Source organism: Cyprinodon tularosa, unplaced genomic scaffold (assembly GCF_016077235.1).
Source record: "Cyprinodon tularosa strain WSP-4 unplaced genomic scaffold, ASM1607723v1 ctg119, whole genome shotgun sequence".
NCBI classification, from domain to species: Eukaryota; Metazoa; Chordata; class Actinopteri; order Cyprinodontiformes; family Cyprinodontidae; genus Cyprinodon; species Cyprinodon tularosa.
The window spans coordinates 1,098,035-1,110,499 of NW_024037992.1; the positions used below are offsets into that span (position 1 = coordinate 1,098,035).

Genomic DNA, 12,465 nt, shown 5'->3' on the forward strand with positions numbered 1-12,465 from the left:
ATGAGCTAAACAGAAAAGGGTTTGTTGCACTGAGAAAGGATCTGAAACAATCAAATATTTAACTGCACGCAGATGTACTTGTGAAAAATGTCATAAATATTTATCATTAAACTTAAAGGAGTCATAGAATGATTCTATAGGGTATCTGGTCCTTCAGGTCTCTGAATAGGGTGTATAACATTGGTTGGGCTGAAAATGACATATTAGCTGTTCTATGAGCCCTAATGCAGCCTGGTTAAAAGCTCTAGAATGAAACGACAGGTTTTCTTCTTTTTATGGTATGATCAGGAATATTTAGATGAGCTGTGGTCTGATTGGTTGGTTTACAACGAGCCAAGCTGCTGAGCAAAGACGCCTCATAGCAACAAGCACTCACTCACTGAAACATCAAATAGTTGATATGGTAGGGGGACCAGACGTCCTCTTTTTCCTGGACATGTCCTACTTTCCAGACCTAAAAAAATGTCTGGGGAGAATTTCAAAATCGTCTGGGATTTTGGTCGACTATGGTGCAGCTTGCAGTCGAAACACACCGGGCAACGAACCGAGCCGTGAGTTCTAGGGCTGGTCCGGGAAACCCGGCGGACAGGGGCAGGGTGCCAGCACTGGACGGAGCGACCGAACTTGACCTGGTGAAGGTGATCCCGTGCTTTCCCTTGCCTGCCTTACCGGCCCAAGTCCAGTCAGACCCAAATACGGCAACATCACCAAGTTTATGTCAACTCGGCGCTTCGTTTGGATTCGCCGGTTTTATGGTGGAAGTTTAGAATAGTGAGATTTGCAGAGAAAGGAGGTGTTGATGGGGTTTGACCTTTTCTTTACGTCCATTTCACCCACTGAACTATCATTATTCATCTATGACGATGGAAACTCTGTTTTGCATTCTATGACCCCTTTAAGGTCTTATTCATTTGGGACTCCAACCATCCCCTGGATTGCTCTTTTTTTCTGATGATGCTGTGGAAAGAGTTCGGTATGTTTAACAGCTTTAACTTGATTCTCCAAACATTCTTCTTGTCCTTGAGGCCAAAGAGCTCAGCATTTCTCTGCAGAAGGAATTTGGCCTGCTGGTGTTGGAAGCTGCAAACGTTAATTTTAAAGCAGACTTTTCATTCTTGCCCAACACCTCAGTCCATGCTGACGTTGGACTTCAGTGTCAGCTGTCACACGGACATCCTCCCGTTTATGACGAGCTTTTACGCTGGTGAGTTGTTCTTAAAATAATATAAAAATATATAATTGAACTTTATTGATCTCACATTGGAGTAATTTACCTCTGCATTTAACCCATCCCCTTGGGGATCAGTGGGTTTTGCTCAGAGTGGGAGTTGAACTCAGAACCTCAGGATTCTAAGCTCTGTGCCCTGACCACTAGGCCGCCACTCCCCTTAGGACAAATCTTTGTCCACTTAGGATGAAAATCTGGGTCAAATAAAAATCGGTCCCAAACACACATGAAAAGGAGCTCTACACGATCGATAAAACAGACTTGAAAGGTCTGCAGCAGGAAAAACAGGTCACTTACTTCTAATAAGATCCATAAAACAAATTCAGCTAATTTTATGCTGAAAGTTTGTTGATGAAATAAAAATACACAACATTCTGTTTCTATGGAATGTTTGTTATATATAAATGATTTTATATAATGATTTCCGCTATGACATCACCGTGCAAATATATTGTTCAGGCCTATAATCAGTCAGTAAAACATCCTCGCCTCCCATGGTGAGAGTATTTTTCACCAACATTTAAAATTCACAAGCAATGTCTTAACACACAAGCACTGACCGACTGGGCAGTCTTGATCGCCACAAAGCGGTGGTTTCCCTCCTTCCCACAGACATAACCGAAGGCTCTATGGTCCGTGATGTCCTTGGCGATGTAGGAGATCTCATGGACAGCATGGTGGTGTTGGAGGATCTGCAGAAGGAAAAAAAGAAGCACTTCTATGCTTGTTTTTCTTGCAGACAAATAGAAAGAAAAAAAAATCGACCTTTTTATACTCGGCACCAAACCTCTAAAAGCATAAACTAAGAAAGTGAAATTTCTTTTAGACTTAGATCACTTTATTAATCCCATCGGGGGCAATATGTTTGAGGTGTATAGGAGACAAAAATATAAATAAATAAAAGAAAAATAAACATGTAATAACATAAAAAATAAGATGATAAAAATTAACAACCCGAAATTTATTTTACTGAGATCCAATGAACACCAGAATGGAAAGGTAAAAGCCTTTTATGCACATATATTGGACAAAGAGCATCTTTAAACCTCAAAGTTTAGGTCTTTATACATTTTTTTTGTTTTGCAGTTAGATGTGGACTTTAAGCCATTCACAGAGAAAAACATAATTTGATGTAAATGATTTGTTATGGTTGGTGTCCATTTGAAAGACAAACTTCATGAGTCTTTTTCCAGGATAGCCCAGTATTTAACCCCATCCATCTTCCCATCAACCCCTCTTATTTACTATCAGGTTGAGAGCAGGTTTGAAGAGGACCCGAATGCAGAGACGGAAGCTGAGGTGGTTTCTTGCAGATTTAATTATCCAAAGGGCAACAGAGCAAAAGTCCGAAAACAAAATACAGAAAAATCAAAAACCAGGAGAAGTCAGAGAAAGCAAACAGGAGGAGCCAAGAAACGACGAGGAACCGAAGAGGAGGAGTATATATGTCAAACATAACAAAGACTTGGCTAATCAACTAATCGGGAACAGGTGTGGACAGAAGAAACTAGAAGGGAGCTACGAGAAGGAGACTGACACAAGAAATACATATCACTCAAATACAACCACAAAACACCACGAAATAAAACCTCAAAAAGAAAAATGATACAGAACCAAAACCACGACATTTACACAATGAGGGCAAAATGCATAGAGAAATGGAAAACAGACAGGCACAGATATGAAAGGTGGTAGAAATGAACACAGTTAAATAACTGACACAAAGTGTACACCTAAATAAATATATTTTCACATTTCTTTCTCATTCAAATGTATTTATTTGATGTATTTTTAACCGAATTAATTTTATTCCAAAGTATTTATAGAGCTTTCATTTATTTTTGTATTTATTTTCAATTACGTCAGTGTTGGTGCTCTGTAGTTCCCATGTTTGATAAAATACTGAAAAATCTTTAGGGAAAGGAAAAAGTTCCCCAAACTCCCTTAAGAGTGCACTTAACCCTTTAAAGCCCGATCCAAGAATAAAACAAAACAGAAAATTACTTTTTTTTGGTTTGAAGTCCTTATTTGACCTTTTAGAAAAAACAGAAATACATTTTTGATATTAATAATTTATTACTATGCGATAAGTCAGGATTATTTTTTTTGTCGTCTTCTACTGGCTGTTATCAGGTATATCTGATTGTGTACAATAGGATTTTGAGCAAAGTTTTTACCATTAAATTATGCAAAAGGTGTCAGACGCAAAACATTTCAGAAACCGTACGTATCAAATATGATACATTTGGCATTACAGGGTTAAACACAGGCGCTCAGATAGACCTTGTATCCTTTAGTGAATTATTTGTAGCTCTTCTAGCTCCTGGATGGGACTGCCAAGCCGGCATCGCCCATGGCAGATGGCACTGTTTGTCCCCAGGATAGAAGGGGGGGATCAGTGACAATCACAGCTCTGCAAGCTGTCGGACTTGATCACTTCATCTGTGCCCTCGCTCTCCACACACACACACACTCGCACAGATTCACAGCTTAATATGCAAAGGCCCTCTGTTAAGTCCCACTAAATGTCTGCTTTGTTATTGTCGTCTGTGCCAGCTGCACGCTGCGAGGAGAGGCATGCAGTCGACATAACGATCCAGTGGTCCTTCAGTTCATCATAGGGGTTGGAGCTCTGCACTTCACACACTAAACACACACATCTGTTCTCAATCCAGAGGTGAGACATGGCGGGGAGGAGTGACAGCAGTTTAACATGGGGCCATGAACAATCACACACACTGTAAACCCCAGCAGAGACAGATAATCGCTGTAAGAGTCATGTCTTCTAAATTTAATAATTAGAGTAATGATTATTATTATCACCTCTGATTGACCTGGAAATGACAGCTAAGGCGTTGGGATGCAAGCGCGCACACACACACAAACATGCACACGCAGCTCATTTACAGAGGTTATTGAATTATCTGGGTGGGCAGTGAGGTGACAAAGAGAGACTTCCATTCAAAGAGCGTGCACTATGAAATCACTGCATAAATTCAATTACTTATCTTCTTCTTGGCAGCAAGTAAAACTTCTACAGAAGAATCAGTTGGTATGTAGAGTCGTCCAATCAGATTACCAGCTTTTAAAAGTAAAGGGTTGTTATTCTGGACGGTTTTCAAGCAGCGGGAGTGTGGCCATAACAGCAATATACAACAGTTAATAACAAGCAGGGGGGGTTTACCATCAGGCAATACTAGGCAGCTGCCTAGGGCCCCAAGTTCCTGGGGGCCCCATAAAACTGTTTACATTAGGGCTGCAATCAGAAAAACGATTATTTTAAAAATCGATGAATCTGCCGATTATTTTTTCGATTAATCGATGAATCGGACAAAAAATATTTTTTATATTAACCTCTTTATTCCAAAATAAACATTTTAGACAGAACAAACAAGCACACAAGTACAGGTTGCTCATTAACTGTCCTGGTGCAATATGAAAAATAAATGTTTGTGTTAAAACTACGCAAACTTACATGAGAAATGTAGCTGTACATCCACAAAATATAGGCTACTTTGTTTCATAAGGTGCAAAAAAAGACATTTTTGTTTTTAAAGCCCCTAAGCGGTTCAAACAATAGGCCCCCCCATTTCAACAAATGAGGTTTTTTAGACTAGAAGAGTTCTGCCTTTTAAGACAGGAAAGTATAGCAGTTAAAGTTGCTACTTGAGAAAATACTGAACCATAGAGATAAAAATAGCCCTGTGATTCAAATTATAAATTGTATTTGGAATAAAAATGAGAGAACTAGGGGTGCTAAAAAACACATCCTCCAAAGACAGATATTTACAGGGGAATGTGGCAGATAATTAATTGACATATTACTGATCTTGCTGGATTTTATTCTGCTTTACTTCCATAAATTGCAGGATCTTCTTTACTTTATCTTTGCCAGAAGATTTAAACTTTAAAAGCCTTGCCCTCATAATTTGCAAGTTAATTTATTTATAAAGAAAATATAAACGCTGCTTAAGCTAATTCAAATGAAATGAAAAGTAAAATAAGTAGCCAACCTTATCACTGTCTGTAACCTACTAACAAGGTAAGGAAAGCATCAGATGAGCTACCTGAGAAACTAACGTTACGTTTCCCCACTTTAAAACCAAACAAACATGGCCGCTCACCCTCCTGATCAGCTCTCTTCACTGCCATCGAAGGCTCCAACCTGTTTCCTTTTCAGGTGCTGCATCATAACAGTGGTGCTTCCGCGCCATGTTCATTTGTTTTTACAAAAGTTGCATGTTACGACTTTTTTCGCTTTACAAAGCGCAGGCTGTCTGCGAATTGAGACGCAGCTTGCGTTTGGGATATCGGTCATTAGAACAGTTGACGTTTCTGCCTTTTGAAAACAGCCTTTTGCTCACCTGCGGCGCTGGCTCGCTCTGCCGTATTTTTTTTTCTTCCCCCGTTTCAGTCAAGTGGCAGTGATGACGACGGCGGCGGATGACGCATTAATTGCGCGACACAACTAATCGATGATGAAATTCGTTGCCAACGCTTTTAAAAGTCCATTTTTATCGATTTTATCGATTCGGTGTTGCAGCCCTAGTTTACATGTATAGTTAATACAACTATTAATTATGTTTTTGATAAAAATCCTTTTGCTAAAATGTTATCAGAACGCTTTACATTAAGTGTGTCTCAGCAAACAAATAATATACGTCTATTCTAGTAACATGTCTAGTAATGGGTCTGTTTTATGTGTTTTCTTCTCAATTCAGAGTAGGGGTGGGTATTGCCAAAGAAGTCACGATGCGATTCTATCACGATGCATCATGATACTTGAATTATTGCGATGCATTGCAATATTTTCTCCTCCATGTTTTGTTTTTGAATGACTCGGCACAGTATCCCGCGGCCGGAAATGCTTGTGACACAAGGCAGTGTGCGTCGACACATTTGCAGCGACATCTACTGGACTGGAAGTTGTATTACACTTGTTTTTGGCTGTTGTTCGCCAACCATTCATGCAATTTTATTTATTCATTTTTTTAAATTAATAATCGATACTTGGCGTCAAGAATCGATGCAGTAGATCACGAAAATTAGAATCACGATGCATCGTCATGACGATTATTTTGCACACCCCTAATTCAGAGGGCCCCCTACCTGTCTCTGCCCTAGAACCCCATATTTCGTAAATCCGCCCCTAATAAAAAAAGTTAATAAAAAGTCAAAAAAGAATAAAATTACAATTTAGGTCAACTTCTTGACATTAAACAAAACATGAGAATGTTGGATAAAGAAAAAAATACTTGAAAAGAATTTAAATTATATGTAAAATGAAAAAAAAAAGTTTGAATCAAAGCTGCTGACTTGATTTTTACAGTTTTTGAAAGTTGTTATAAGAAGCAAGAAAGTTTCAGACAGACAGAGAATAAAAAGATTTTAAAGGAATCCTCCAAGTTGCATATAAGCTGCTGATGGATGCAACCAAAGTGGGCGCGCACAATGTGGCTACTTATGGCTGCTGAAAATAAATAAACTGCAAATTAAAGACGTATATAGGTGCACAGATTTAGATCAGGCTTATGTGTGTTTTTGACAACATTGTTCACCATAACAAGCATGAGAATAAATAGCTAAGAAAGGCAGCAGAGCAGAAATAAAAATAAATGTTATGGATCTTCTTTCTTCCACTAGTGAAAAAAAAAAAATGTTTTAGTTTTTTTAATGATAAAAACAGTTTGAATCCTTGTTTCCTGTCAGATTTTATACACCTACAGGTTGTGCTGCTCTACTTGTTTGCCTCTCGGTTCCAGAATGCTGAAACAGTAAGTCTCCAAATATCCTATTTGCTTTATTCATAATAGAATCAGGACAAAACAGTGAAAAGCAATTTCTTGGTTGGAAAATAGACTTTAGATATGAGAAGTTGAACATATCGTAGTGTTAGCAGTCATACCAGATGATGTGACTGCTAACAGAGTCTGTGTCTGTATCTGTATTAATTCATTGATGACTCGGTGCTCTCTGGTTCTCCCGTCTGTCCGGATATGATGGTCTGCACACCAGTCCCAGCGAGCATCAGGTTCTCTGGGGGGATTCTGGGAAACACGTCCTTGAACAGCTGCTGGTCGCTGACCCAAGAGTTTCTGCTCTGATGCCGGGGGTGAGGCGCGAGGAAAGAAGCAGCGGGGTACTGTTGGCCTAACTTCCCTAACCTTCACATCTCCTCCCTGGATAGGAGCCCACTGAGGCTGCCCAGCCACCAACCAGCATGTCAGAGCTCTTAGCTTTGAGCTTTAATTAGTCACCGTTATGAAGAATCTCTGCAATGAATTGGCTCAAATGAGGGTAAAAAAAAAATTTTGCATTTATACTCAGAGGATATTTTACCTTACAGGTTTATAAAAATGTTTTATTTCAAGGGTGAAAGAATAGAAAGTAACATTTGTGATTTGTTTTAGATTTTCTCTAATCTGCTCATCAGAAAAATACATAATGTAAAATATATCTTTAGAAGCTAAAAAACCATAAAATCTATCAATAGCAAGCTCCATCGACACTTTTCTCTTTTTAAAGGATCACAGAGTCCATATGCTGTCTTCGATTTCAGACGCTGCCACCTCCAACGACACGCTCTACCTGGACTTGGTCCTTCGAGCTCCGTGAAAATAAGGAAGTCGTAAGAGTTTGGTCCAACCTTCCCCGTGTTTCATCTTTTAGTTATCAGGCTCCTCTCCTGTGGAACCAACTACCAGTTTTAGTCCGTGAGGCAGACACCCTGTCTACTTTTAAGGCTAGGCTTAAAACTTTCCTTTTTGATAAAGCTTCTAGTTAGAGTGGCTCAGGTTATCCTGAGCTATCTCTATAGTTATGCTGCTATAGGCTTAGACTGCTGGAGGACATAGGGACCCCTTTTTCATCATTCTGCTTCATTCTATCTCTATTCTCCCACTCTGCAGAATCTATTAGTTCAATCTCTAACGTTCTGCTCTCTCTGCTTTTTCTCATAGTAGCTTCATCTGGTCTGTTCCTGTTTGGCTGTGACTCCATCCTGGAGAGAAATATCAGCTGTGCTGCTGCCATCAACACCTTTGTTTCTAGATGTTGGAGCTTGGCCTGTTTTCCAGTGTAGTCCTGTTTCTCTGACTGTGACTAACTGGATGTGCTCTCTTCATCCTCTGACATGGGAGCTGGCTCGGAGCTCGTCTGCCTGGCTGTGTGTTTCCTGGACGGGGCCGCCTGTGGAGCTGGTTGACAGTTGCCTTTTGTATCTATGCTTCTTCTTCTATGTCTGCTTCTGTCTCCTTGAACCCCAGTGGGCCTCAGCAGATGGCCGCTCACACTGAACCTGGTTCTGCTGGAGGTTTCTTCCTGTTAACAGGGAGTTTTTCCTCTCCACTGTCGCTCGAGCATCCTTAATTTTTCCATTTTGAATCAATCTGACTGGATGACCTGGTGAACTGAAAAGCACTTTGAAATGACATGTGTTGTGAATTGGTGCTATAGAAATAAACTGAATTGAATTCACCGCCTGTACGCTCCGTTGCCTAGCAACCGTGACAGTTGACACACAAAGCAGGCAAAGAATTGATGCTGGACTTCTTACTACTGTTGTGGGTGCTAATTTTTCAGAGTTTCAGCAGCAGTAAAATCGTCACAAATATCAGATTTACACCCTGCAGAGATATTGGAATCTGAGCTTAATTGTCAGCCTAACCCAATAAATAAAACCTTTCAATAAAGCAAACATTACCCGCCACATATCTGAGTCAATAACCACTGAATAACTATTTTCATTAATTTCAGATGAAATTAATCACATACTTGTATTATATTAAACTGCACTTCCAATATTCACCACTGTTCGGCGCCAAGTACCTTTTTCCTCTTAGCTTGGAGCAGCCGGCTTGCTTTTACTCGCAATGAATCATGGGATACCCAAGGCTACGTAGGATACACCGAACCCGTCCTTCAAAAGAGGGCTTCAATTGTCTGCAGAATAACGAGGAGTCGTCCAATCCGAACAGGCCCCGGCGCCGCTCTATGAAGTAATCAGCTGATGAATCTGATCTCTGGACAGCGCAGCTGCTGAATCCGAACTCAGCAATAGTGTCAACATGGCAGAGGTGCGGTCTTTAGGAGGCTCACTCAGAACATTAAACAGGAACCTTACAAATATAGTTTCAATACCTATTATAGATCACTGTCCTGTTTGAACACCAATGTTTCAACCATCAGAGCGGAAAACTTTACCTTCAGATCAAATGAAATCATTTCAGATGTTCCCTTGGCCTAAAACTAACATTATGAACGGATGACAGAAACAGGGACTTCATTATAAAAACAGAAAAAAAGGCTAAATGCCTTCAGCTGTAGACATGCAATTGAGATGCGTTTAACCCAAAGTATTTGAAAGGGAAGAACACACTTTATTCTTATAAATAAATAAATAAAAAATGGACAAAGGCCTACAGCTGACCTGCATGTGGGAGACATGGGTTGTTCATGTGTGCAGAGGTAAGAAGCAAATCGCATAATTACATCATTTGCTTATTTTTAGCTTTGCTCTTTTATGTTCTATTCTTTTTTGCTCACTTTATTAAAAAACTGTTTTCAGAACAATGGCAGTTTAATTCCTAAAGGTCAGTCACACTTTGAACCAAATGTACAGCCCAATAGAATGCACAGGTTTGTTAAAATGATGAAGTTATGTCCCCTAAAAAAGCCGTTGCGCCTCGGGGGGCCTCCTCACGGTCCTTTTCCTGGGAGCAAGTTATTTACTACTCTTAACTCAAACTGGGTAAAACCATATAAAAAGGACTATAAAAACAGGAGTAAAAAATAACAGAGTTTATTCCAGATCAGGTCATTAAAGGACAGAGAAAAATGCTTGGAGCTTGCACAGCTGTGGGCTCAAAAAATCACGTCAGCGAGTGTCTGGCAAAGATTGAGCCCCGAACAAGGTCATCTCCTGCTTCTTATAGCTCATGAGTCTATGTGTTGCATCATGTTGATGTTTAGCTGTCCGTATCAGAAACTGACACGCCATCCATGTCTTGAACTCCATGCAGCTTGCTTCTATGCTTCAGGGTTACAGATAGCTCTCCTCTATCAGACCGGCTCCAAGATGTGCCCATATGCTGTCTATTCTTAAAGGAATAGTACACCCAAAACATGATTAGCCTTCATTTTCTAATCATCCCCATGCTGAACAACACTCTGGAGTACTTTTTTGATATCTCAAATGCATCTGGAGATCTGGGAGGCTTCTTGCTGTCTGCTGACATTCAAATAATGGAGGTCTATGGCGCCCGAGGCAGAAAGGTCCATAAAAGTCCACAAAAAACGTGTCAATATTCCTCCATACTGCTCGTCCAATGTATTCCAAGTGTCCTGAGTGGGTAGCATCCAGAATTTACTCAAAACGAAGTCATTTAGAATGTTTTTAGAGCATAAACAGTAGTGTATAGGATTTCCTAAAAGCGCGTTCACGAGTCTACGGAAACCGCGGCAGACCAAACCAGATGAAAGTGCGCATTCAGCTCAGCAAAGAACTCATGCTCTTCCTCAACACTGAAGTCCTCAGACATTTTTCTTTCGTTGTTTCTTTCTTTGCACAGGTAAACAGCACATTTCTTCTTCTACGCTTGCATTATCGGCAGAGCAGACGCTGAATGCGCACTTTCATCTGGTTTGGTCTGCCGCGGTTTCCGTAGGCTCGTGACACTACTGTTTATGCTCTAAAAACATTCTAAATGACTTCGTTTCGAGTAAATTCTGGACGCTACCCACTCAGGACACTTGGAATACATTGGACGAGCAGTATGGAGGAATATTGACACGTTTTTTGTGGACTTTTATGGACCTTTCTGCCTCGGGCACCATAGACCTCCATTATTTGAGTGTCAGCAGACAGCAAGAAGCCTCCCAGATCTCCAGATGCATTTGAGATATCAAAAAAGTACTCCAGAGTGTTGTTCAGCCTGGGGGTGAGTAGAAAATGAAGGCTAATCATGTTTTGGGTGTACTATTCTTTTAAAGACACGAAGGCTGTCCTGATTAGATGACCTCCATACACACAGTGACATCCACAATGTGAAGGAAAGCCATCTACTCTCTCTATCTGGCTAACAGAATAACAATGCACATGATGTATAAATAATAAACCTAACAGGTTTGTTGTTATCTGCTTATTTAAAAACATTAACTTTTTTTTGAGTGAAAGCAACATATACAAACAATACCAGGTCATGTAGAAACAACAACATCCTTTACTGTGGTTTCTGTGTAGAAAACAGTTAGCTGTATTTAATGTCAGCAAAAGCACATTGGTGTGTATTTAAAAATGAAGTGTTATTTTCTGCCACGTTAAAAAAGACTTTCAGAACAATTTATTCCTGCAGAATTGCTCTGTTTAATCCTTTGGAAGATTCAGCCTCTGCCTGTTATGAAACATGCTGAATTTGGAAAGATAAGGATCTTCATTCTCCAAGCAATGCCGTGGATTCGGTAATCCTCGCTGTGCTAATATAAAATGCTGGAGACACTTTAAGATATCAAGTCACTTTGGAATTATTTTACAATAACAGTACGGTTATATTGATGGAGCCTGCTGTCAGACTTCCCTCCATCGTTTATACCAGCTTGTCCTTGCAGGGTTATGGGCTGGTTACTATCTCCACTGGAAGAGAAAAGATGTATATGAAAGTTGTTTTTATCATTTTTTTTTAAATTACATTTGGAACTGGGTGATTCAGAATCTGCAGATCAAAGTTGTTGTTTTTTTTATTAATACCAGAAATCGACGACGAGACTGATGGTGCTTTTCTAGTTGCAAAAATGTTACAGATTGTCACTACCTGAGCCGTCCCGAACAGAATAACTTCTGGGTAGGAGGTTTTTCTTGCTTTTTTATTCTTTAAAAAAATATATAAAAAACAACAATCCTCTGGACTTAGTTTCCAAGTTTGAAGACGTTTCTCTTCCCATCCAGGAAGCTTTTTCTATTAAAAATGTCAGAAATAGCGTTGAGTTCCAGGCTTTATAGAGCGGACCAAAGCAAAGCCTCGTTTTAGCTTAGAAAACATGCAAATTCAATCTGAAGAGCGGGTCCCCCCCTTTGGAATGGGGGTCATTTCTTTGTTTCTTGCAATTCCCCATACCTGTCTATGTCTCTGAAAGGGCGTTGTTAAAGGGAATAGCTGGCCTGGCTGAATAGGCGAGGTCGTCTGTTCCCCTGTAATGGGGTGGGGGCTGCGATGATAGTGGGAAGGAATCAACTCTATCGC

At 40.0% G+C, this 12,465-nt stretch overlaps 1 protein-coding gene across 9 annotated transcripts in view; it reads right to left on the reverse strand.

Moving 5' to 3' along the window:
- Positions 1-12,465, reverse strand: part of dab1a (DAB adaptor protein 1a) — a 198,099-nt gene that overhangs the window by 47,572 nt on the left and 138,062 nt on the right. For all 9 annotated transcript variants that reach the window (XM_038268832.1, XM_038268842.1, XM_038268825.1 and 6 more), the window contains exon 5: positions 1,789-1,920. In XM_038268832.1, coding sequence (XP_038124760.1) covers positions 1,789-1,920 — 132 coding nt within the window. The remainder of the gene's footprint in view (positions 1-1,788; positions 1,921-12,465) is intronic.